This window comes from Oreochromis aureus, linkage group 9, assembly GCF_013358895.1.
Source record: "Oreochromis aureus strain Israel breed Guangdong linkage group 9, ZZ_aureus, whole genome shotgun sequence".
NCBI classification, from domain to species: Eukaryota; Metazoa; Chordata; class Actinopteri; order Cichliformes; family Cichlidae; genus Oreochromis; species Oreochromis aureus.
In genome coordinates this window covers 11,314,901-11,340,837 of record NC_052950.1, presented here as the reverse complement: position 1 = coordinate 11,340,837, position 25,937 = coordinate 11,314,901, and the positions used below count along the sequence as shown (strand labels likewise).

The 25,937-nt window shown below is 43.8% G+C and overlaps 2 protein-coding genes and 2 long non-coding RNA genes across 5 annotated transcripts in view; 2 read left to right on the top strand and 2 right to left on the bottom strand.

Moving 5' to 3' along the window:
* The first annotated feature begins 1,193 nt into the window (after positions 1-1,193).
* Positions 1,194-4,772, top strand: cebp1 (CCAAT/enhancer binding protein (C/EBP) 1). The gene is made up of 4 exons (XM_031730136.2): positions 1,194-1,213; positions 1,712-1,782; positions 2,512-2,811; positions 2,902-4,772. Exons 2-4 carry the CDS (start codon positions 1,780-1,782, stop codon positions 3,205-3,207), a joined length of 609 nt encoding a protein of 202 aa, XP_031585996.1. The 5' UTR covers positions 1,194-1,213; positions 1,712-1,779; the 3' UTR covers positions 3,208-4,772.
* On the bottom strand, positions 2,848-21,659 carry LOC120441814. Of its 2 annotated transcripts, XR_005614309.1 has the most exons (6): positions 21,542-21,659; positions 21,236-21,434; positions 20,720-20,904; positions 18,071-18,280; positions 6,955-7,072; positions 2,848-2,982 (listed from the first exon to the last, which is right to left on the bottom strand). It is a non-coding gene; the product is annotated as an uncharacterized LOC120441814 (long non-coding RNA). The 2 variants fall into 2 exon arrangements; XR_005614308.1 differs by having other exon boundaries at positions 21,236-21,555.
* On the top strand, positions 7,393-25,365 carry slc22a17 (solute carrier family 22 member 17). Its single transcript, XM_031730135.2, has 10 exons — positions 7,393-7,983; positions 9,467-10,027; positions 15,074-15,177; positions 16,970-17,124; positions 17,501-17,666; positions 18,123-18,247; positions 20,307-20,412; positions 20,635-20,858; positions 21,575-21,686; positions 22,909-25,365. Exons 2-10 carry the CDS (start codon positions 9,554-9,556, stop codon positions 23,183-23,185), a joined length of 1,743 nt encoding a protein of 580 aa, XP_031585995.2. The 5' UTR covers positions 7,393-7,983; positions 9,467-9,553; the 3' UTR covers positions 23,186-25,365.
* Positions 23,045-25,937, bottom strand: part of LOC120441815 — a 22,813-nt gene continuing 19,920 nt past the window's right edge. Inside the window, exon 5 of the long non-coding RNA XR_005614310.1 lies at positions 23,045-23,181. This is a non-coding gene — a long non-coding RNA (uncharacterized LOC120441815). The remainder of the gene's footprint in view (positions 23,182-25,937) is intronic.

Here is a 25,937-nt window from a genome sequence, read left to right as displayed (position 1 = left end):
TGTCCAGAATTATTCATACCCTTCTCAATAATCAATAGAAAAGTCTTTATTGGCTATTACAGCAATCAAACGCTTCCTATAATTGCAGACCCGCTTTTTGCATGTCTCCACAGGCATTTTTGCCCATTCATCTTTAGGAATGAGTTCCAAATCTTTCAGGTTGGACGGTCTTCTTGCCATCACCCTGATCTTTAGCTCCCTCCACAGATTCTCAATTGGATTCAAGTCAGGACTCTGGCTAGGCCACTGCAAAACGTTAATGTTGGTGTCTGCTAACCATTTCTTCACCACGTTTGCTGTATGTTTTGGGTCATTGTCGTGCTAAAATGTCCACTGGTTCCCAAGGCCAAGTTTTTCTGCATACTGCCTGATGTTGTTGTTGAGAATCTTCATGTATTGCTCTTTTTCATGGTGCTGTTTACTGTGATTAGGTTCCATGGTCCATTGGCTAAAAAAACACCCCAAAGCATTAGGTTCCCACCACCATGTTTGACAGTGGGGATGGTGTTCTTTGGGTTGAAGGCTTCTCCATTTTTTATGCCAAATGAAGGCAACATCATTGTGACCAAATAATTCAATTTTTGTTTCATCTGACCATAACACTGAAGACCAGAAACCTTCTTCTTTGTCCAGATGAGCATTTGCAAAGGCCAAATGAGCTTTTGCATGCCTTAGAAGTGCCTGGAGAAGTGGCGTTTTCCTTGGTCTGCATCCGTGGAACCCAACAGTGTCCTTTGGACTGTCTGCCTTGAGACATTGCCACCAGCAGAGCCCAGATTCACCAGAATGGCCTTGGTGGTGATCCTTGGATTCTTTTTCACCTCTCTCACTATTCTCCTGGCCAGCACAGGTTTCACTTTTGGCTTCCAACAACGTCCTCTGAGATTTTCCACAGTGCGGAACATCTTGTATTTTTAATAATACTTTGCACTGTAGCCACTGGAACTTGAAAACATTTGGATATGGCCTTGTAGCCCATTCCTCACTTGTGAGCAGCCACAATGCACAGCTGCAGGTCCTCACTGAGTTCCTTTGTCTTAGCCATGAATGTCCACAGACCACCTGCAGAGAGCTGCTGTTTTTCACCTGTTGAGTTGAGTAAAACAGCTATTTCCAATTAATCAGGGTAATTAGGATGCTTTAGAACAGCTTTGACTATTTGGAATGGTATGGAACTTTGGATTTTCCCAGAGACTGTGACAGTTTGTAAAGGGTATGAATAATTCTGGACATGTTACTTTTTGCTCAAATGTAAATAAAAGCTGAGAAATATTTTTTTCACAATGATGCGTCTTGTACATCATCTTATTATCTTTTGTGATACGCCTGTGTCATTTCCAGTCAAAAAATAACTTGCTGGTTGAATAAAAGTAACTTTAAGTCAAAATTTGCCAGGGGTATGAATAATTATGGGCTTAACTGTATATGTGTGAAATCTTTGCACTAGTATTTTATTCTTTATCCGGTTGCTATAACGCAATAATTTAACCTTATGGGATCACTCAAGTATCTGTGCAGAGGAGATGGTGTAAATGTAAAAGAAATGGGAACACTTCTTTGTTTCTTTTTGTAAATTTAAGTGTGTGTGTGTGTGTGTGTGTGTGTGTCTGTGTGTGTGTGTGACACAGAGAGAGAGAGAGCGGCAGGGAGAGAGAGAGAGGGGAAGTGATTGTGATAATTGAGGGCCACCTGTCTATCTCCTGTCTTTCAGAGCACTGTCAGCCACACAGCCTGAGGAGGACCTAAAGAGTATCCTGAGAGTTTGTGGAGCGATCGGTCATGGTGAGTGAAACTGTAACTTTGTGAATGTGTGGAGAGATTTGAGCAAATCGATGAGAAATGCAACCTTACCGAAGCAACAGGGAAGACGGAGCGCGCAAGAGATTCGACGTTTCTTTGAAAGCGTGAGGAAGAAGAGCTCGACAGTGGCATGAAATAATTTACTCTTTAAATATAGTTTGTAGTCTATGATGCAAAGACTGTACGTTTAAAAGAGAAGGGGGGGGGGTAAAGAGAAGAAGGCAATAGCAGCTTACAAACTAAGACTCACAGCAGTGCTGTCAGAGTGTTTCCACGATTTATTTGCAATTTAATTTATTAGTTGAGCTGTTTGATTTTGTGTTAGGGTGCATCTGAGTGTAGTAACTTTTAAAATAGAAGAACGTGTGTACTGTGGCAGAAACATCCCCATTTACCATCAGTGGTGGAAGAAACACTGAAATCTTCTTTCTGAAGATGCCACACCTAAAAAAACTTTATCCGTCTTACATCACTCAAAACAACAAGCAGGCAGTGTAAGGTAGAACGAACGAGCCTGTTCAACGTGTAGCATCAGGACAGAATGTGTGACCGCGTAATTAAGCAAGTGAGATTTTTGTGTTGCTGAAAGTCTGTTTTATATATTGTAGAGTAACTGACAGCAACATTCAAGCAGTATATGTATTTTTTAATGCTTAAAGTATTAAATGAGTGTTGGAAGTAAACTGAATCTTCCTCTGGCTTCTTCTACAGATGTCTGATTCCAGGGTGTCCTCTGTCATCCAGGAGTGGGTGAGCTCCTTCCCAGGTCAGGCGCACAGCCAGACCCTGAATTCTGTTGCTTCCAACTCGGCCGCTTCCACCAACCAGATGACGCAGATGGATATGATCTCGTACGGCCAGTCTCAGGGGATGATAAGGGGGGGTGGCGATGACAGAGGGGCCGAGCAGATGATGGGACTGTCGTACCTGCCGTACCCGCCGTCCTGCCTTGGCACCGGCGCCAGCGCGGTGAGCACAAACCACCACCAGAGCCACGCCAGCACTCAGCAGGTGAGAGAAGCATTTAACAGCAGGTCACAAAGTGTTTCATACAAACCACACTCACCCACGGCTTTAACGCATGTGTGCTGTTCACTCCAGGACTTCTCCCCCTTCCTCCTGCCAACTCTGCGGGCCCCGGTAACCAAGAGGAGCATCAGCAAGGATAGCGCAGAGTACCGCCTGAGGCGTGAGAGAAATAACATCGCGGTGAGGAAGAGCAGGGACAAAGCCCGCAGGAGGATCCTGATGACCCAGCAGAGGGCCGGCCAGCTGCAGGAGGAAAACCAGAAGCTGCAGATGAGGATAGCACAGCTGACACAGGAGCTGGACACTCTGAAACACATCCTGTCACAGCGGCACCTGCAGGCCGCCGAGGAGGGAGCAGCCGGGCAGTCCAGCATCTGAGCACAGCCCGAAACCTCGTTGGTACCTGATGTTAACGCCTGATTACAGGCTTCACAGTGTGCCTCAGTAAGGCCTGCGAGACTCACAGTGAAGCACCTGTTGGAGCATTTTCACGAACAAACATTTGTGATCATGACAAAGTCACCTAGAGGAGGTAATGCTGGGTATAAAAGTTGTTAACTGTAGTTTTATATTGTAAAGGAAACCGTAGCTTACTGGCAGTGTTGTGGCTACTATTTAGTACACCGATGTCCACATTTTTAATTGTTCTCTTACCCCCAAACTTTACATTTCTGGACCTCACATGTTGAGCGTAAAAGGTTCAAAATGGCAAAATGAACACTTCCAATCTGCTGAGAGTTTTGACACATTTGGACACATTCAGCATCACACAGAAGGAGCACTGTACTAAACGTAGCTTCTCATGACAAGCACCCAAGATTATCTGCTGAAGTAAACTAACGCCTTCAGGCAATTCGTGTTGTGATATATAAATAAAATGAACTGAAGTGAATTGAAATGACCGCTGCAGGAGGTGGGCTTTATGATCTGTATGTAGCTAATGCTAAGCTGACGCTACTGTTAAAGTGCATCCTGGCATACTTTTGGTAGCTAAGCGTTAGTTAGCTAAACGTTAGCAAACCTTTGCTTTAAAATTTGAGTTTATGGGGTTGTAAAGGATGATAATAATAATAATAATAATAATAATAATAATAATAATAATAATAATAATAATATACCATCCTCCATTTTTATTGAACATGTAGATACACTGGGTTTTGATACACCTCCTGTGATTGGACAATCAAAGTCATTGAGTGGAGTTTAGTGTAGGAAAATAGCATGTTTTGTTGGAAAATAGATCAGCAGATAAAATGAAATCAATTGGAATAATAAAAGTTTGGCTAATAAATAGCCTCAGTAGGCTATGATGCTGCACAGCAGGTGCTGTTACTGTTTGGTCTGAATGTAGAGGCTATTTATTTTCTAATGCAGGAACTTGAGGCACACAGCAAAAAAAGAAAAAATAGAGACAGAGTCAATACTGAATTTTAGTCATGTGATGGAGGACTTTGGTTTAAACTAAAATGCAGGCGTAGATATAATAAAAGGTAAAAAAGTGCGCTGAAGGACACAAACTGGTCAATAGTTTATCTGCAGATTGGAAATGGTGGTTCCTGTTCACATATGGGTACAACTCGTGGACCCCTTTAAACAACGGAAAAAAAGAGTCCCGCTGTGTGCCTTGGACCGGCTGGATATGATTTGATTTAATAAACATTGCCTAATCATCTACCTGACCTTTACCGTCTTCGTCAGAGCTGATTGTAAGCGTTGTTGCCCAACGGAGTTGCACAACAACCTGTGGTTTGAAGAGGATTCGATGAAACAGAGAAAAGAGCCTCTCTCTTCTAAAATACAGCATCAATCCCCAGTAAATACATGTGTGATTACTTGAAATGGTTTCAAATGTGTAGCGAATAATACACACTGTTAAAGTGAAAAGTTGAAGTGCTGCCAAATGTTTTTTTTTTTTAATAAATAAATGATTGCTTGTGCCTATATGAAGTCATTGTCCTCTATATGTCATATTATCTGCACACACACACACACACACACACACACACACACACACACACACACACACACACACACACACACACACACACACACACACACACACACACACACGGGTTGTAGGTTGAGGGGTTCCTCAGATACTCTGTGCAATAATTGCAGAGCCACTCCCCACCCTCTTCTGCCTTATCTAACACCGAGTTGTGTAAATGATGCGTCTCATTGGTCCTCCGGGGCATCCTTCACCCGGGAACACGGCGTACGCCTGTCACATTATTTACCATAAGTTGTCTACCCACAGAAACGGACGTCATTGCCATGGACCGTTGTGCACCAGCGGTTTCCCTTTGTGGGATGGGCAAAGATTTCGACACAGCGGAGGACGGAGATGAGGAGCGCAGAGATAGTATCAGTGTTTTGGGCTGCCAGGGCCTTCCTGTGGCTGTGATGGTAGTGAAGGGACACAGAGATAGGAGCCAGAGAGGAGGAGGAGGAGGAGGGGGTGGGGGTGACGAGCCAGACCCTTAAAAAAAATGTATTAATTTTTTTCATGGTCCTGTATAACATTTTAAAAGTAAAAACAAAACAAAACATTTGCTTTTTTTCCCCTGAAGAAATTCAGATGTATTTTTATGTTTTAAACATATTCAGAACTTGCATAACGCGACTGATAAGTGAGACCGAATGAAGTGGTATGGGAAAAGATTTTTACACAATAGGACATGTGTCAATAACCTCCTCGTAGAGGCTGACCTCAGCTCAGCGCTTGATGGCTTTATTAGACACATAAGGGCAGCAGAAAAATGATATCGGCATCATTTTATGATCGTATCTGGTGCACACAGATTATGCGAGTAACCCAACTTTGGCACCCTGATTTCACTTGCTTCCTACTAAAAAGATTTAAAAGGAGCAGTCGTGTAAATATATGGGGATGTGTAGAACCATCTTCATGTTTTTGGATTTTAATCAGAAAGGACGGTGAAAGTGTGATGGGGGCTTCCTGAAGCTTGCTGCGTCCTCAGAGGCGTATGAAGATTTCTTGTGTGACCATGTCTGTTGAAATGTCCCACAGCGTTGTGTGGGGCAATCTGTGGTCCCAGGACTGCAACATCTCCACAGAGTGAAGAAAGACCGTATTTCACCTCATCCCTACAGCGTTACTCAACAGCTGCAGACCATACGAACCGCACAGCCCCACTGAAGCAGCTCCAATCTCAAAGCTGCTGCTGATCAAAGGTGCGTGTGTGCTTTCTGGGTGGCTCGGCTGGACTTTTGTCTCAAGAGATCATCAACACACACGCATACACACAAAGCAGTGTGATCTGTAGTCCAAATATGGCCAGAATGAGTGTTTCACCCCTTGTTGCAGTACTTCCGCTCGCTGTGAAGTGCTGCAGTCAGAGATGCTGTTTCTTAGCTTTAGAAAGACTCTAAGGGCTGAGATCTATTTTTTTTTTTACTGGTCTCACTAAGACAATCAATAAGAGAAGGTCAGGTGAGGTGCTTTTTATGACATAAAAAGCTAATTGTTCTACTTTATACCTTTTGCTTTTATTTGATATCATTCACAGCTTCCAACAGAGGCCCTCTAATTGTTGAAGAGCTCGCATGTAACACTTCAAGGGAAAGTGGAAGCTGTCGCCATCTTTGGTTAAAACAAACAAAACAGAACGTGGAAAGCACGACCTAATGAGGACTCGCAGTTCAAATGCATGGCATGAATAAGTGACTTGGAAACAAGCGTAACCCCTGCTGTTTAAAGCACCGCCACAGACTTCTTTACATTTACAGTAGCATCAAGTGACATCTACTGAAGTCAGACTTCTTGCACTAATGGCGGGCTGCTGCTGCTGCATCACCAGAGGAACAAGCCGTGTTGGTGCCATCATGTGTAGCCTTTCAGTCATTACCGGCAGACACAGCACAAAGTGCTGTTATCTCTGTGTGCCAGTGGATATTTTGTCCTCTATTGCAGATTAAAACTATCAGGAGTCATGATGAAACATGTGGATGCGCTAATGAAATCTGTTGTGAAAAGATAATAGGATAAGATAATATGGTGGATCACTGATTTCTTCTGGACTATCAACCATTAGAGTGAGTGCACATTTAAATTATATCATAAATAAGTTATGATGGACTGTCTCTCTTGTTTTTATTTTTCACCTGAAAGCAGCTCTGTAGCAGGCCGGGCCGTGGGGGTGCCGCTGTCTTACACCTGCCTCTTCTCTCTTCTCTATGATTTATGGCTCCACCATGCGGCAGACAGTTCCATGCAGGCATTCTGCAGGAGACAGAGAGAGAGAGCACTCAAAAACAGATATCTCACTCCGCTGCTGATTTTGTATGCTACTTTTACTGAGCAACAAGTTTCCTCCCGGTAAGACTTTTACCCGAGTGATTCATTAGTTAACCCTATAATAAATGAATTCCTAACAGAAGTGTTTAATACAACTACTGATTCTAATTATTTCACGCTTTTGCTTAAAAATAAAAAATAATCATTTGTTAATAAAACTAATCCGTCTCCAATATGGCTAAATCTGTTTCTGAGTCATCGCCTCATTTCTTATACACGATCTTTGGTTGAGTGGAGCGGGCGGAGGGAGGGGGGCTGTCGCTCTGGCGATGTTTGCCGATTCTTCCCGAAGTGAGAGTCGCCGCTGGCGGAGCTACTGCCCTTTAAAACAGACACGGCTCTCCGCAGTTTTCCACCCGGTCTTTGTCCTTCGCTCCACTTCCTGCCGACGCCTGCCCCTTTAAGGTGATGCCGGGCACAGTTGTGCGTTATTGTTGAATTATTCTGTGTCATGTCGGGAGGAATAAACTTGGACTAAACAACACCGTTACACAGCAACCGACGGTGGGAGTGAAGGAGCAAGCGGAGCATCACCCCCTCCTCCGGTGGCATCATCACATGCTCACACGGCGGAGGGACGTTGGCTGTGTTTAGGGACTAACGGAGAGTCCGGTGTCCTTGCCTGTGTCAAAGGCAAACGATTGTGTTCATCCAAGCCTTGCGGTACTTCTCCGGGACAGACATGTCTGTTTGTGTGGCAGACAGAGCGGAGGAGACGGTGTGAACGCGGTGAAACTCCTCCGCTGTCCTCCTCTCTCAAGCCCGCGATGTTTGGGATGTTTCAGAGAGACGACGGGCGGCAGGATTTTGGCTCACAGTTAGCGTCGCTTTAAAGGGTGAGTAACAGTGTGCGCTTTGTTTTGAGGCCGCGCAGGGGTGTGTAACACTGGCTGTGTGTTCTGGTCCAGTGTGCCGGGGCAGGTGTCTGCTCACTCCGCCCGGCCCAGCTGCTTTAACGCCCCTACATCACGCTGCTGTTCTCCCCCTCGTTGCTCCTCTTCTGTCCGGCGTACAGCCCAGCCAGCCCCCTCCCTCTTTGTGCTACATCCCCCCCCCCCCTGTCCTTTCCCCTCATCGCGTGAAAGCTCTTATATAACCCTGTGGGATTCCTTTTTTTCTTAGCAAGACTTCCTGGCCCTGTGCGAGGAAAACACGATGACGTTGACCCACGGAGGGGCACCATGTGCACCTGCAGAGGAGGCTGCTGCTGAGGGGGAGCACTCAGGGCTGTTAGTGGGGTCCCTGAGAACACCCACCGCTTTTCCATTTAGCTCAGGGTAAACAACAACATGTCAGGCTGTGACTGGCATCACAAAGCCTGTGAAATGTGTTGTAGCCAGTAGCTGACAGTTTCTACACACTAATTAGAGGCTCATGTTGACATTTCTTGTGCTATGGATTACAATAGTAAAGATATATATTATAGTTCCCTAAAGCTCAATGTGATGCTATTAAAATTGGTGGATTTGTCTAAAAATCCCACACTGAGGCATACTTGGCTTCGTGATAATCAGGCTTTGTTTTGAAAAAATCTCGTTCTTTTTCTGTACAGGTGTTTGCACACACACACAACCACACCCACACACACAGCTCTGATTGTTTCAGGTTAAGCGGAGCGTTAAGGTTGTGTTTGACGACGTCACATAAATACGTATGCAGTGGCTGGAATAAATGCACTGCCTCACTGACCTGTCATGTAAAACTTTGCAAAGCTCATGCAGCGTGCAGTCCAACAGAGCTGCTGTTTCACTCAGATACATTGTGATCACTTCAAAACTAGCATGCAGTGATACCTTCAGGGGTTGTTATGAATTGGGCCTGTGTTCAAAGACACAAACAGAAAGTTGGAGGTGCGATGAGAGCAGCTACGAGTTGCATCATGGGAAATGTAGGATCTCGTTCGTGTTGTTGGAAATTGAAAGAGGAATTGATGAAGAATTCCTGTTAGAGCCTGAGTAGTGCTGGATTTCTTGAGCTGATGCTAATTTTTAGGGCAGGATATTGGAAAATTGGGTGAATATTACATATTAATGATATCAAAGTGGCGGCTACTCTGCTGCGTGATGCAGAGAGCTCTGAGAGGATCTGTAACACAGGAAAGGAAGTCTCTTCCGATATCACAGCAGCACTGGCAGATAACATTTATCTCTATCTATTATCTATAAACAGTTGATGCGAATGTTCTATTAAGATGGGGTTAGCTTTGAAACTGAAGCAGCTAAGTGGACTGTGTCGTTGTTGACATGTCAGAGTGTCATATCTGTGTCCCATATTGATGCTTGATCTGTAATAATGACGTGTAACCTTCTGCTCACACAGTTTTACCGCAGCTCTACTCTTCTGCCCGGGGACCAGCTTGCTCACCGTCCTCCCTCCTGGTCCTCTGCCTTCAGTACTCCAGCGGCAATGACATCCCCGGACTCCCCACCGATGGTTTCTCCATCTCCTTGCCCGGCTCCCCCTCCGTCCCTCCCCTCCTCCCCCGTGCCCTCTTCCCCAGCGCCATCCTCCTCCTCGATCCCCGCGCCACCCTCGCTGCCCCCCACCGGTGAAGTGATGGTGCTGGCTCTGGGCCGGAAGAAGCAGAGAGTGCTGATTGCGCTCTCCATCCTGCCCAACCTCTTCCTGGCCTTCCTGCTCTCTTCGGACCCTCTCATCACCCTCCCCCCTCACCACCACTGCCACCTGCCGGGCCCCTTGCTATCGCCTGAAGTGCTGAACGCCTCAGTACCTTGGGAGAAGGGGCGACGGCCCGGGGACAGCGGGGGCCCGTCCCAGTGTAAGCAGTATACCAATAGCAGCCAGTCTGCTGTGGTGGACTGCGAGAATGGATGGGACTACAACGTCACAGAGGGGCTGAAGAACAACATCGTCACTGAGGTAAAGCTCTACTGTGGGATCCTTTGAAGCTCTCTAATTATGGTCTTGGCCTGGATGATTGTTTTAGCTTGGTGAAGGGAAGATGAACTTCTTTTCAGGTGTAGCTTAAGGGCCTTAAAATCATAAAAAAAACTTTTTTATACTATATTTTTTCACCATAGCCTTGCAGATCATGCACGCTCACTGTTTTGCAATGACCTGCAAAACTATGATACAACTGCACATATGTGTACTAATGACTTGGACAAAAAGTCTCCTGACAGCTGCTGTGCAGCTCCTCTGAAGGATCACTTTTTTTTTTTAATGCGTCGTCTTGTTAACTTTAAATGGCACCTCTGTTCTCTTACCTTCACCGTTTTTCAAAGCATGATGTTGACAACATTGCACACTTAAATGGATTGGTTATGCTCGTAGGATTTTTTTACCAGGCCTCCTAAAGTAGTTTTGCATAGTTTATGTTAAAAAAAGAATCCTTCTGTATCTTAAACTTGGCCTCAGTGCAGTTTATCTTCTATCTAGAACAAACACTTTTAGCACCCCTCCCTTTGAACCAGCTTAGTTCTGAAAAAATGCCAAACAGAAGGTTGTAGCCCGGAGCAGAAACTTTGACCCTTCCGAGGTCTGCTTTATTCCCACCACAGGTTTTCTTCATGCATGTGTGTGAAGAAATCAGAGCTTGTTGATTGGTCATAACTGTAACCATAAGTAAAGCTGTGTACAGCATATCCCAGTCTGCTCTTGCTCCTTACGCAATACTGCTTAAACTATTACTTCTCTCGTGTTCAGGTACAGCACCTTCACTCTCTGGGTCTTTATCCTTCTTTGGTTGAATCACTGGTCAAGCTGAGTAGTTCTAGTTTGGTATCATTTCGAGGCCCTCGCAGCTCTGCTAGGGATGAGTTTTGGCCACTGCTATGATGTCACAGCATCATCAGACTTTCATTCAGCTCTGGCCGTGTGGAGGATTGTTGAGCCAAGATGGGTAACAGACACAGAGTCTTTGAAAATGTGAGTTCAATCGATGCCATCAAGGTGGAGAGAGAGAGAGAGAGAGCTTTCAGGGATGTCTTGTCTGAATTGTCAGACCTCAAAGGTGCTAATTTCACACATCAAAGAGTATTTTGTGGATCTTTAAGCACCCAGTGCTTATTCCTCTTTCATTAGACCCATTTAGCCATGAGGAGAAGAGCACCTTGATGTTTTTGTTTTTTATAGTTTGCTTGACATGATGGTTGCAAAGCGAGTTTCAACAATCCGGTGACTCATTCAGAAATGTGTGTTAACCCACATCATATTGGCATGTTGTAAGACATGTTTCTTCAGAGAAACATGCCTAGAATGTCAGAGATCAACACGTCGCTAAAGGAGAACAGACCCTGCTTACAATCAGATTAACTCTGCCACAGAAGGAGAAGAAAATGATTGGAAACTAAGGCTATTACAGCATATTGTATGCTGTAATATTATAATCCAGTGTTAAGTTGATGGAATAAGCCATGCACAAGCACAGGAGTGCATTTTTTTAAAGTGTTTATGATGTTAAAACTGAGTAGCCTTGATCATTTGTTTCACTGCTGTGAGAACAACTTCCAGTCTTTACACTGCAGTTTGCGTCTCATGTAATCTGTGTGTACACAGCCAGCAGGCAGGCTGAAAGATTATCTTCAGTGGAATATGATAATATTTGTCCTTTAAAAAGAACTGTGGCTCATTATGCTAGTGGAGGTTTGTTTCTCACTGATGTCGCTCGTTTTGTTCACAACAATGAAGCCAGTCATCAGCACCACTACTGTTATCTACCTGTCTCGGTTGTTTTTGATGATATCAGGCACTCTGTGTGAGATGTGCTGTGTTTGTGTGTGATGTTCTGACATACGCTGATGTGCGTTTTCACCCAGACCTCGGTTTCAAAGACTGTCAGCCCAGTTTTTTTAATGTCTTTAGCAGAGCCTTGATGGCAGCTAGCCTTTCTCACCAGGCTGATCACTATTTGGCCTGTTTCTTATTTTGTGCCCACATGTGGGGAACCACACCCAGCTCTAATTTATGGTGTTAGGGCAACTTGCTGGTAACCCACCCAATACCACTGCAGCAAGCTGAAGACACTAGAAGAACTTAGCAGAAGTGTTTGACTTGTAGTCTTCTCTGTCCCTGAGCTTTTAGAGTCAGGCTAACATATTTCATCAGGTTAGCTGGCAGGGTGATTGAGCGTTCCCCCAGAGCTGCTTTGCTTTGCTGGCAGTCTGGCAAGCAGGAAGCAGGACCGCCTCTGATCAGCCTCATCGCTGCCACCGGTCAATAAAGACCATCACTTTAATACTGGCAAACTTTACTTACCACCTCTGTGCTCTGGATCTATAAACTAATGCACACAAACTTCCATGTCTGTTGAAATATAAAAGTGATATTTAAGATAAGAAGAACTTTATTTATCCCGAGGGAAATTCTTTTGTCATACACATGCTTTGTCTTTGGTTTGATGCAAAAATATGAATTTGTGACGTGTGAGCTGCGGGTTTGTTAGAGCAGTTGTTCATGTTGATGGTTATGAGGACATACTTGCAGGTTTTATTCATTGCTGGAGGCACAAACCTGCTGCTTTCTGGTCCCCTCTCTCTCTAAACCAGCCTGGTAGCTTTCAGGACTTGTTTGTGCGCATTTTCTCCTCATCCTCGTCTTCCACAGCATTCCACCCGTACGAGCGCTCCGGGTTGCATGGTGTTCACTGTTGTGACTGCGTGTCTCAGCAATGGGACAGCTGATGTTACGTGACGGGCTTTAATGTTTCTGTGCACGGGTTCCAATTATGTAGGGCCTTTAAAAAAAAATAAAAATCACGGCCCTCTGCTCAGTCTCCCTCTAGATCATTAAAACCATTTTGCTTTCAGCAGCCAACAGGAAGCGACGTTAGCAGGACTCAGCTGTAAATGCAAATCAGTGGGTCGGCTTAATGTGATTAAACTCGGATCTGAGAGCAGAGATCTTTATTTTTTTATTTCCTTTTTAACAGATGTGCTGACTTTCCGTGTGGCTGAACTGCTTCATGCAGTCACACGGGCATTTGTTTTCTAATCCACTCAGTGAACCTCGTACCGTTTTATTGTTGCAGTGCTAACCAGTGATTATAGCGATACACCCACTATGCTTTATGTATTGTGACCACACACATGCATGTGTGTAATGTCGTTACGTCTTCCTGTGTTTCTAGTATTTGTCTAATGGGCTCTTCTTCCCTCTTGTAAGACAGCTGTGTTTACACCAGGGAGTGTATATGTCATTTTTGCATAAATGCATAAATGGACCAGAACTAATGTCAAAGAAAAACGTTGTTTTTTTGTAAACTAAAATCTCTGACTTTGTTAATTTAATTTGTCAAATAACACATTTATTAATTAGTAAGTCAAGCTTACTGACTCCCTTTATACATTTATTGGACTGTGCTACTGAGTTGTCTTTTGAGGGTGGTGTATCCATTTTTAACTCCACTGCTGTGTGGTGGTTATTACCGAGGGATGTGAACAATTTAGATTTAATTACTTTGGCTGATGTTCTTTATTTTTATACTTACACTGCAGTAGATGACGGACACTATGCAACCTCTAAATGAACAAACGTGGGGATAACATGCTGTTAAATGATCAGGGAGTTAAAGAAAAACAGATGATAAACAAGATAGAGGCAGTCACCTTGATGTCATCCATTGGTTAGTGAGGTCAATTATTAATCCCTGAGCTGAGCATTTTTCCCTCTAATGACCTGAAACTAGTGAGTGAGCCCATAAAATAATTACAAAAGTGTTTAGTGATGTTAGAGTTGAAGGAGCCAAGGGCTGATTTCTCTGAACTACACTGAAAGAGACTTTTATACAAGCAAAAATCTTTTTTGCTTTTAAGCTTATAAATTTGTCTGACACAGGAATAGAGACTTTCACACTGGTGCCATGTTCTACAGTACTAACCATTAATCAAACCTAATTCCTCTTTAGCTCAACTGGACAGGAGGGAAAAAGGAGGCACCATCTTGTGCTGCTATTCAGCAGTTTTGCTGAATAAGCCAATTATTTACCAAGTGAAACTGTAAAAGCGACAAAGCACTAAGTGGGCAAAGTATAATTAACAAGGTGTCTTGTTACTAATTGCCCTTAAAATCTCAAAGCAGTGAAGCTGTTAAATGATCAGGGAGCTTTGACAGCTGATGCATTCAACCAGTCCCCTGAACCTGTGAGGTATATAAATCTATTGGTTCAGAGTTGGGTTCAAAATGGACAATAATGGGATCACTGTTTCTAACAGTTTATTTCAGTAATTTTACATGAAGACGCGCACGATTCTGCACCTCTGTCCAGGCCGACCAGATGTCACCATTTTTATTTCTTGTCTCCCTGTCCCACATTTGGACTATTTCTGCAGGATGTTTTCTAAAGTCAGCCTTTTACCCAATGCATGTGAAGAAAGCAGAGAAGGCTTATTGTAGTGAAGGCTAGGCTGTCTACTGTCATGCCCATTAGGAAATGTTACAAGTTACTAAACAGTCACAAGCTTTGCAGATTTTGTTAGAAATGATGGAAGACCAACCAACTACGAAGAAAATGAAACTGCTCGGTTTTTTTCTTCTTTGTGTGTGTCTGTGTGACATAAATGGCTACAAATGTGTAAAACTGTCAGATATGGCCAATCTATAGATGCATTGCCACTGACAACCAAAGACTGTTAACAGTTAGTTATACGGTGGCATATAAAGACCAGCTCATGAATCCATGAGAAGAAACTTCATCTTCCTTTAGTTTTGATGTATTTACTTAGTAAGAGAATTGGAAAAGTTGCACTCAAATATAATATATTTGACTACCTGACTGCATTGTTAACGTGTCCCACTTTGCCCCACACAAACACTGTTTGTCCCACATTATGTTGTTGGGATCTGGTCACCCTAACTCTGTCTGACCAGCTGTGATGATAATCTATGATGCTATTATCTGCCTGCTGTACCAGCCTGGCTCTGCTAACTTGATTGGATATTAACTGACAGACCTCTCTCCCTCCACAGTGGGATCTGGTGTGTGGTCAGTACTGGCTGGTCCCAGTGGAGGAGGTGTGTTTCATCCTGGGTGTCCTGACTGGCTGTCTCAGCTTGGGCTACGCCGCTGACAGGTAATGTATGCTCTCACACACGCCCCCATCTGGGTTTCCTGCAGGTCTGTTTTTCATGGCAAGCAAACTTCAGGAATGAACACTCAACAACGGGAAGGACAAAACATACGGCCAAGAAGTGCGTTAATGAGTTACTGAAGCGGTTTGGTGATATTGTTTGTGCCTTTCTTGTTTGGTCACTGTGGACAAACCCACACGGCACACAATGGCAGCCCATTGTGGGCTGAGTACTGGGGTGATTAGTAGGGCACATCTGGGCACTGTGGTGCAGCCAATAGTGCGGGCTGACTGTGGGCTGCCCACATTTAGCAGAGAGGAGCATCCACTGGGGCCCATTGTAGGCCCACTATGGGTTTCCCACAGAAAACCCTTTACAGGGACCCAAAACTGCTATGGGCTAACCTACAAGGAGCCCATATGGGTTTTCTGTGGGGGTGTCCATAAGGACAAATCTGAACTGGAACCTCCATGAACTATATTTGAGCCCCAAAAGGGCAACACTGCTGTGGCACCTGTGCACAATAAATGTGAGCGTGCCCTGTGCACACAGCCCCACAGTTCACCCACAGTTACCCTCCGTGGGCCCACATGGGCATGCTTCCTGGGAACATGTTCCAATAAAAGCCAGCCTGTCTGTGTGCAGACATCTGTGCTGTCAGATCATTTTGTTCCTCATTATTCTCTGTCCTCTTCTTACTTTGCAGTTTCATTACCTCACAGTCGTCATGCAGCACACAGAGACACACTCAGAACAAGTAGCACGGCTTGCAGAATGAAATGGGCTATAGATTTACTGTGGCCTGCCAGTGCTTCCTCTATCCAACAGCAAGTTGTGGCCTCAGGCCAAAAGAGAAATTTATGATCAAACAGCCCAAATGCCATTTCATAAACTCTTTTTATTTATCACAGTAAGATATAATTTGTGATGGAGGAAAAATACTGCTGTTTACTCAAGAAAATCTCATGGCTGTATTACAAACAATTTACCTCCCACAAGCAATTAATGGCAAATACATTTATGCTAAATTTGCATGCTTTATTTTGCTCAGTGGCCTCGGATGAGTCACACAAGTGAACCAGTGTGTGTCGTTTGAAGGGGAAGCTCTAGTTTTTGGGGGGAACTGCGAGGGAGATGATGCCACTTTAATCAGCTAACAGCTCTCATTAATTTGCTGACCAATTGAGCATGCATTTGTTTGTTTAGACCAGTGAATTAATGGTGCCTCCCGGGGGCACATGGAGAAGAAATGGGAGCATTGCTAAGCCCCATGTTAGAAACTAAACAAGCAGACAAAAACTGGCTAATCGTTCATTAGTGAACAGTCGTGCTTTCCACTTGAGCTGTTTTTGGAAACGCAGGTTCCCTCAGCCTCTGTGATTGCAGCATTTCTTAGGCTCTTTCTTTTATTTATTTTTTATTCTAAACTCTTTTCATGGGGTCTAAATTGTTCAGATTAATTTGTTTGTCTGGTAAACTACATGAAACTGGAAGTATAATGGCAGCATTAATGGTTAATGATGCTGTAAAAGTGTAGACTTCAAAGGGTGGCTCCCTGTTGTGTCTAAACTCTGTCAGTAGACTCCTGTCCTATTTTCTGTTCTATTCCCTCTCCGTGTTAATATTTAAGCACGCGAGTAGCTGCTGCATTATCAGCACGTACAATGTGATTTATGTTGCTGTTGTATATCTGCTCCTGTACATGTGTTTTTAATTTATCCCTGTTCATTTAAATCTGGCTTTGCTTACTTTGCTGAGTTTTAATCGTGTCTGCATCTCTGTGCTTCCCTGCAGGCTGGGCAGGTCCAAGACCCTCCTGACCTCTCTGACCCTCTCGGTGGTGTTCGGGGTGCTCGTGTGCGTCTCCCCGTACCCTTCTGTCTTCATCGTCATGCGTTTCTGTCTGGCGGCGGCCAGTGCGGGAGTCTATCTTACTCTGTATATCACCCGTGAGTGTTGCAGCCTTGAAGGAGGGGGCGTCATTTGTTCCATTACAACCCACAGATCATCACACAGGAACAAACACTGTAATATGCAAACAGTCATGCAGCCATGGTTTCCTCCACAGTACAGTCACTAACCTGAACTTCACCTGAAATCTCAGAGAGTCTCAATTCAGTAATTCCTCTCTCCTTTTCCTTGTGCCACTAATGAGGCCTAGTGATCAAATCTACTTCGTCATAGCTTGCATTATATTTCGATGGAACCAAGTTTTGGCGACACATGATATTTATATTCTCTTGTTTTTTTTATGTTTAACCTCTCAGAGTCTGAGAAGTGTAAATATTAGATTAGTTAGCTTTGACATTGTGTTGGTTTGGTCAGGTCTGGAGCTGTGTGAGCCGTCTCTCAGGCTGATGGCCACCACGCTGGCTGGCCTGACGACTGTAGCCGGGGAGCTGCTGCTGCTGGCCGTGGCCCTCGGGTGCCAGTCCTGGAGGGGCCTGCTGGGAGCTGGGTCCGCCCCACTAACACTCTTTCTCAGCTACGGGTAGGAATGTGTCTCTTTTTATTTTTACTCAGGCTTTTACTTTCTGAATCATGAAGGAACCTGGGAGTGGTTTCGCCTAGTGCCTTGATGCCAGCTGACTTGCTGAAAGCTTTGTTAGATGGTATTGATTCCAATCCCCTTGTCACACTGAGCTGGTGTCAGAACATATTAGAGCTGCTTTGTTTAAGGTCCGCAGTCCCTCTCAGATCTGGGTAACATACCGCATTATCAGAGATTATAGAAAGATTACTGGCAGCGAATTGGAGGTTTTAATAAGAGAGGATTATAGAACTTTGCTTCTTTGTGACCCGCACTGGTTAGTTTTCATACTGAAGCAGCAAATTCCGGTGAAAGCAACAAAACCTTAAAGCTTCTAATTAGTTTTAGTGCTGAGTAAAGGTCACCTGAGATTAAAGAGTGAGCTGGAGTTAAAGTATATTCCTCCTCCTCCTGCAGAGTTCCTGGGGTGTTTCCAGAATCTCCTCGCTGGCTCCTTCTGTCGGAGCGATCTTCAGACATGAACGCGTTCAGCGAGAGAAGGAACTCCAACAGAGACGTGAGGGACGATGAAAGCTTCACAGGTGTGTTTGCAGCACTGACGTTAGATCCTCGTTCTGTAAAAGAAGAACAAATTCCCACTTTTCCTCACTGCAGGGTTCAACATCAGGCGCTCGGCTTACGAAGCCTGCATTATTTATGGAATACCTGTGGCCGTGTGTTTCAATGTATATGACCCTCTCACGCACCACTTCCAAGAGCGGTAATGATGCTCAATTACAATTCATAATTTATTAAAAGCAGATGGTTCCTGCATTAAAATGGAAACATAATGGGACATAATGACTCGCTGTTAAAAGATGGCCTAAGGCCGGGCGATCACTGAGCTCTGCCACTGTTTACGTGTCAAATATGTTTCCAGCTATGTAGTGTCCACTTTACACTGTTCAGTAACCTCTGTGTTCTGCTAGCATTAGCTGTACTCTGAGGTTAATAGTTGTTAATAGTAGCAAAATCTACATTTAATATTTCCTTTCTGAGTGTATTAAAAACCCCCACAAAGCTTTTAACCTAAATTTGTTCATATTCTTTTATGTCGAGCTCTCATTCACAGATAAAGTGATCAGAGCACATCCCCTTTTGTTGTGATTACGGTTCAGATCAAATTAAAATGGGGATTTATTTGGGTGGTTACTGTAATGCTCTCACGCTAGCAGGAAGGACACTCAGGAATACTGATGACGTGCAGAAATGTTTCATGTAGCAACAAGTCTTAAAAAGAAACGGTGTAAATGCATTTGCTGGCCGTGTTTCTCTCCTCTGAGAGTTATCTCCTGGAGAAGTATCTCAGCACCTGAGGCTAGATGAGGCTTACATAACTCTGACCTATATTTATCACAACAAGATGATAAAGATGTGCTATAAAATAATCCTTCACGGCACCACCTACACATAATTGCCATATCAAAGTTAACAATAAGACTGAACTATGTTTTTATAGCTGACGTCTGTGAGCGGCAGACACAGATGAAGGACACAGTTTTGGTCTCGCTGCAGTCGGGAAGAGTGTAGCAGTATCGAGCTGATGAAGAACGTCATGTTTCATTTGTTTCATATGATCCATTAAAGGCCTTGAATTTCTCTCTCCACTTAGTCCTATGCTTTTACACACTCAGTGTTTCTGATAGGCTGATAACTGCGGATTTGTCAGCTGCACATCCTTGGTGCGAATTTCCAGTTCTACCACATGCCAAACGTGCATGTTTGTCTGTTAGACTGTGGAGGCCATTTAAGGACAGTGAACTCATGTTTCATGTTCAGGAAGCCAGTCTGAGACGTTCTCAGATGTTCTCAGCTTTGTGACGTGGTCCTGCGATAAGCAGCCATCAGCAGCCGTCAGACACTCTGGAATAGACGGGGTCAGCAGCAATACTCAGGCAGGCTGTAGTGTTTAAATCAAGCTCACTTACTACTAGGGGGTCCAAAGTGTGCCAAGAAAATATCCTTTACACCATTACATCATCACCACAAGGCAGGACAGATCGATGTGTATATGTTTACATCAAATCCCGACGCGTCCATCTGAATGTGACGGCAGAAATCCCGTCTCATGAGAGCAGGTAGTTTTGCTGAGCTTTGTCAATCGTAATCTCAGTTTGCTGCTCTTAGCTGACCCGGTGTGGTCATTCAGATGCTCTCCTGCATACCTTGGTTGTAATGAGTGCTTATTTGAGCTTCAGTTTCCTTCATATCAACTCAAAGCAGTCTGGCCGAGCTCCTCTGACCCCTGACATCAACGAGACGTTTTCTCTTCCTCAGACTTTTCTCTGTAAACCTCACAGCTGGCTGTGCAGGAAAATCCCACTTACAGTTAAATCGTCTCATGTTCTGGATCCTTTATTAAACATTTCTGCACAGGTAACAAATGCTAATTTAATGAACACATCACAGTGGTGTCTACTGTAATTGTACAGTTTATTAAATGGCCTCCTTATGGCCAGATTGAGACTCTACACGTGTCCTCCTGCACGTCTCTTTTCCCTCTAGTAATAAGCTGACAGCGAGCGATTGATCAGCGAGGAACCAGGTCAGGCCGTCCTCGTCTGTGTTACCGGACTGTCATTTTTCTTTTCTCCTCTGCAGAGCTGGATTCAGAGCCAGCCCCCTCCTCAAAGCCCCACCTGTCCTTCCCTGAGCTCTTCCACAGCAGGAACATCTGGAAGAACATGTGCGTGCTCGGCTTCACCTCGTAAGTCATCTCACACTCTTGACATTATTTCAGCAACGCAGCAGTTTGGAGTCACTCCTTTGTGTTTGCGCAGTGTCTCATTTACAGCCCCGGCTGCCGCTGCCTCATATTTCATGCTTAAAGTGCTGCGACACTCACCTTTGCTCGCTTATCTTTTCTATTTAAAACCTGTTTGGAAACATGAGTGCTTACTCTTTTGTTTCTCTGCCCTTCCTCCCTCAGATTCATCTCTCACGGCATTAGTCACTGTTACAGCTCTTTCCGAGGTGACGTCAGGGGCACCGCCCCCAGCTTCTATTGGACGTACCTGCTCTCTGTGTGTGCAGGCGGTGGGGCCTGGCTGTTGCTTTGGACGATTGTAGACAGGTGTGGTCGCCGCGGCATCCTCCTTCTCTCCATGACGATGACGGGGCTGGCCTCTTTGATCCTCCTGGGACTCATGGAGTGTAAGCCGGCTTTAGTTGGTAGCAGAATAGTTTTCTCCAAGTAAATCTAGAGTCAAGTAAGGAAGGCTATTAATAAAAGTCAAGGTGGGCACAGTTTCACTTCATTACCTCAGAACCCCCCCTGTTGTTAGAGAGCCATTATGTGAGGCTTTGTTCGGATTAAAATCTTTGCTTGTTTAAATCTTGACTGGAATTTAATTTGATGCTGATTCTGGGGCCATGTTGGATCCATCCCTCTCATACATCCTGCTGAACTCTAACTTCAGGCATTATGAAGTGTATTAGGAGCAAACCACTCAGCCCTGTTAATGGAAAAACCCGACCTGTGTTTTTTAATTTTTGCTCCCCCTCCCACAGCATTGTGTGTGGAAACTTACATCTGCTGTTGCCCAAATCTTGGTCTCCCCCTTGTGGCTGAAAAAGAGTATGGCTTTCAGTTTATGTAGGACACTGCAGTGACAGCAAAGTCAAAGCTGTGTCCGGCCTTGAGCTTTAATCATGCATCAAAGCCTGAGAGGACAGTGGTGAGTGTTCCAGTGGCTTCCTCTCACTGGATGTTTATTGGTCCCTATGAGTCTGCAAAGGGTTATGGAAGCAAGATGTTGAGATGGATTCAGTTTCATAAATTAGAAAAACTGTAAGTCATGATAGATTATCTGCATAGTAGAAATGCTACGCCTCACAAAGGTTATCTCTGCTCTCCTCCTCCCTGCTAGATCTCAGTGAGACGGCCATCACGATTTTCTCAGTGCTGGGTCTCTTCTCTTCCCAAGCCACCGCCTCCCTCTGCATCCTCTTCACTGCAGAGGTCATGCCTACCATCATCAGGTAACACAGCAGCACTCTACAGTCACTCTGCAGCTCTTTTACTACGATGTTGTCCTTCTTGTAGTTTAGGTGAAAAAGAAGTGCCAGTGTGGAAGGTGTTGATGTTTTTCTGTCAGTAAGAGCGTGCGCGGGCTGCCAGAATGAATCACAACATGTGAAATGCAGCAAATGTTAAAGAGAGGAAATTAAACAATTTTTAATTTCCTCTCTTAGAAAGACAACAACAGCTGTCTTTCTAAGTAGGAGGAGTTTCAAAAACAATGGAAGTATTTTTCCAGATTTAGTATAAAAAAATGATCTGTTTAAGAAAATGATTGACTTTGTGGAGGAGAGAGATGAGCATGCTTTGAAAAACAGTGAGATCAAACAAGCATCGTCTCTAACTCTATGTGAGGGCAAAACAATCAGCGCCTAACAGACGACGGGAAGGACGACCTGCTCTGAAAAACCTCCCCGAGGCCTGAAAAGGCGTCGATTCCCCTTAAAAAAATCATTATTTGTAACAGATGTAATAACCTGAGACTTTTAATGAGTTTGGGTTCATCAAATCTTTAAAGTTATTATAGCTGTGCGTTTTGCATTTTGTAAGTATTTTTTCTTTCGTTTTTGACTTTTTGTTTTAATTCACTTAAATTTGATTCATTTAGTTTCCAGAGCAGCTTTAGTCATTTCAGTTTAGCCTTTAGTTTTATTTATTTTTTACTTATTTAATTGTTTATTTATTTATCAAGTATTAATGTGTTCAGGGTTCATACCAGAGGCAAGATTTAGGAACATCAGTACAGGCATTACAAGAAACACCCTTTTTGAAAGCTCGCGTCCAAAGTCTCAATAATCGTGAGCGTGACAGCCTCGTGAGGCAAGGTGGGATAATACATTTGGCCAAACTAACAGATACTAAAACTAAGAAGTTTCTAAGTTCACAAAATGTTAATTTTAGATTCTTTTTCAAAACTTTAGTTTTTATGTGAATTTGACTTAAAATGTTTTTTCACAGTTTTATTGTAGTGAACTACAATACGCTTGGCTAACACAACAGCTGTGTTAGCTGAGGTTCATCAACAAACGGCTAAGCTGAGTCAGCATGTTTAAATAACACTAAAGAAAACTAGAAAAATGATCATCGATGAAAAGATAAACAGAAATTGTAGTAAGTGTGAGTAAATCTTTTCAGTTAACTGTGTGTGTGTGTGTGTGTGTGTGTGTGTGTGTGTGTGTGCAGAGGGAGCGGTGTAGGAGCTGTGCTCGCTCTGGGCTGCGTGGGCCGTCTCAGCTCCCCTCTCATGGACCTGCGAAACCACTACGGCTACTTCCTGCACCACGTCGTCTACTCCTCTCTGGCTCTGCTGGCCGTGCTGTCCATCCTGCTGCTGCCCGAGAGCAAGAGGAAGCCGCTGCCCCAGACGCTGGCCGACGGTGAGCAGTACAGACGCCCCCCGCTGGGCAGGAGGAGACGGGACAATGTGCCACTGCTGGCGACCCCCAACCCAGAGACCTAAAATACACAGAGAGACGGACTCCGTTAACACCACTCACTTTTACAGCCAGGACATTTTTCATCCATCATCCTTCATGTTCATGTAGAGGACAGACAAAGCAATATAAAGACCTAATAGGTAACCCAGAGCGACGGAGAGAAAAGGGCTGCAACAGATCATCACCGATCAGCATCCACGACACTGATGACAGCGATCAGACTTTCAGCTTTTTAACATATCATCGCTACAGACGTTAGCGATTGGGTGGAGTTGCCGTCATCTTTGTGTTTCTCTTGTTCCTGCCGTTCAGATGTGCGTTAATGTCCTTGTGAAGACACACAATCTTCACACGCATCTCCATCTCTTCCTGGCCAGACGGCGGCTCTCGCCCCCGCCGCGTGAGACACACCAGCACCCACTGCTGCACGCCATCCTCCATCCTGAGTGTGTCCATCACAGAGATGCTAGCTGCTTAGCATATGTGACTTTAAGAGTAGTCTCTGGTTATTGCTAGCATTAGTTTTAACCTGGAATCATGTGTTTGTTTTCTTTTTTTTGCGTGTGTTTGCTGCGTATGACGACACAAGTGCTCAGAGCTGTACAAAAGTCAGTTTTGTACCATTTTCTGTGACCTTTGTCATAAAACTCTAAACCGTCTAGCTCTGCGAGCGGAGGAGGAACCACAGTTCTCAGACATGTATGATGATGATGTAACACTTGACAGGATTGTCGGGGTTAAACGCCTTGTAAATACTCTAGAGTTAGTTTCTTTAACTTCCTGGGGCATCTGAGTTTTGTTAAAGCAGACCCTGTGGCTGGATCCTTACAGTACAGTATGCTATGCAGTGGGGAAAAGCACTTTGAATCTTTTTAATTTCTTTCTTTTTTTTTTTTTTAAATAATGTTGAATCATTTGATTGAAGTCTTCAAAATCAAGGGAAGAACAAGTCATCTATTATAAGTATTTGGAACAAAGGCTAAAACTTCTCTGAGCAGAGAACAAATGGTGGAAATCCACTCACTGACTCTGGCCTGGAGCCAGCGGTATTTATATGTCTGTTTATATTTATGTTGTTCTTAAGCTTAATTAGTAAATTATCCAGAAGCACTAAGCTAAATTGGGTTGACATGGAATGAACTTTCCATTCTCTGGCGTCATTATTCAATAACAGTGAAGCTGTTGACCGTCACAACATTCCTATCTGCATGTCTGAAATCACTGAAGGGCTTTTTTTTTGTATGTCCTCAGAAGCTAATAGTTAGTCAATACCTCTCTAGATGACCAGCCTCAGCTGTAAGAGAACAGACGGGTACCACAAACTCTAGTAGAACTTTTTAAACGGTGACGTGCTTTAAACAGGCACACTTATTTTTTCTGAAGCTGAACGTGGAGTTATGGAGGTCGTCTGTTATTTTTAAATGAATGTTTATTCATGCTGGAGAAAGGGCCCGATGATTACACTCCACTGGATTTGAATGGGAGTTGCAGAGGGCCTCAGAGCTCCAAATTAACCCCTGACTCCTCCTCCTCCTCAAGCACGCTCCTGGGAGGTTTTCAGTCTCTAGTATGCTGGCTGAAGCCGTATCACGTATGGCACAAATTCAAACTGTGTGTGTATGAGTGTATTTTCCCCCCTCAAGTTTACACCTGTGTGTATCTGTGTGTGTGTGTGTGTGTGTGTGTGATTTTAAACAGGACGGGGGGTTTGGTTAATTTGAACTCTGACACTGAGCACTAATTATGAAGGACGCACACCTTAGCTGACGGTCTCTTTCCCCGTCAGCCTTTGGTACATCTTTTTTCTTTTCCTGTGTACGTTGCACTCAAATCCTAACACTTATACACTGATAATTATTATCACTATGATTAACTTGGCTCGAATAATGTTATGTCTGACAACATTGATGATGTGTTCAATGATGAGTGTGATGCAGTTAACTATAGCCTGATTTCATGTTAAATAAAACTGATCACAAAAAGTAAGATTCGGACAACCTTGATTTATACACTTCATTTGGAGAATCACTGTGGAAGTTTCTTCCTGTCTGTTCTTCTTTGTTTGTTCTGCAGGAATTTTAGCATCTCCTTTTTCATGCATGTTGTCTTCGTTGTCCTGTTCTCCATGATGTTTTAGAGGTCATGTAACTCTGGGTTTAGTTGGCCTAGAAGTTTCTTGTGGATTTTAAAGTCATATTATTCACATATTCTTTCTCACAGTTGCTAACAAGGCTTTTTGGGTTTATCTATATCCAAATCAATACCCTCATGATCCACGTTTCCTATTCCGTACACATTTTGGAGGCATGTTTGTAAAACAGGTATCGAAAACCGATTTTCTTGAAATGCAGTTAGAAAAAATTTTCTGCGAACCTAATTGAACTTTTACACAAGTTTGATTAAAATATTAATGAATGGTTGTAATCCCCATTATGCGCAGGGTTGTATAACAGATGTTGTCTCTTTGTGCTGCTTGACTAAGCAATTTAAATAAGCGGCTGAGTAATCAAGTCGTAAAAATAAAGCTATAGGCTTTAGTGAAAACTGAGTGATTAATTCAGCCTCACTGCTCTGACATTTGGTGCAATTTTCATTCTCGGTACATAGAAAAACAATGAAATACACGCACAATCTTAAATTTGATGTTTAATTGAATGATGTGATTTTAGCTATAAAACATTTTTCCATTAATGTAAGCTCATCAGTCTACATGACTATTTCTGCTGGGTCTATATTTTGTGAACGGTGATGGCACATAAAGCTGTGGTCTGATCA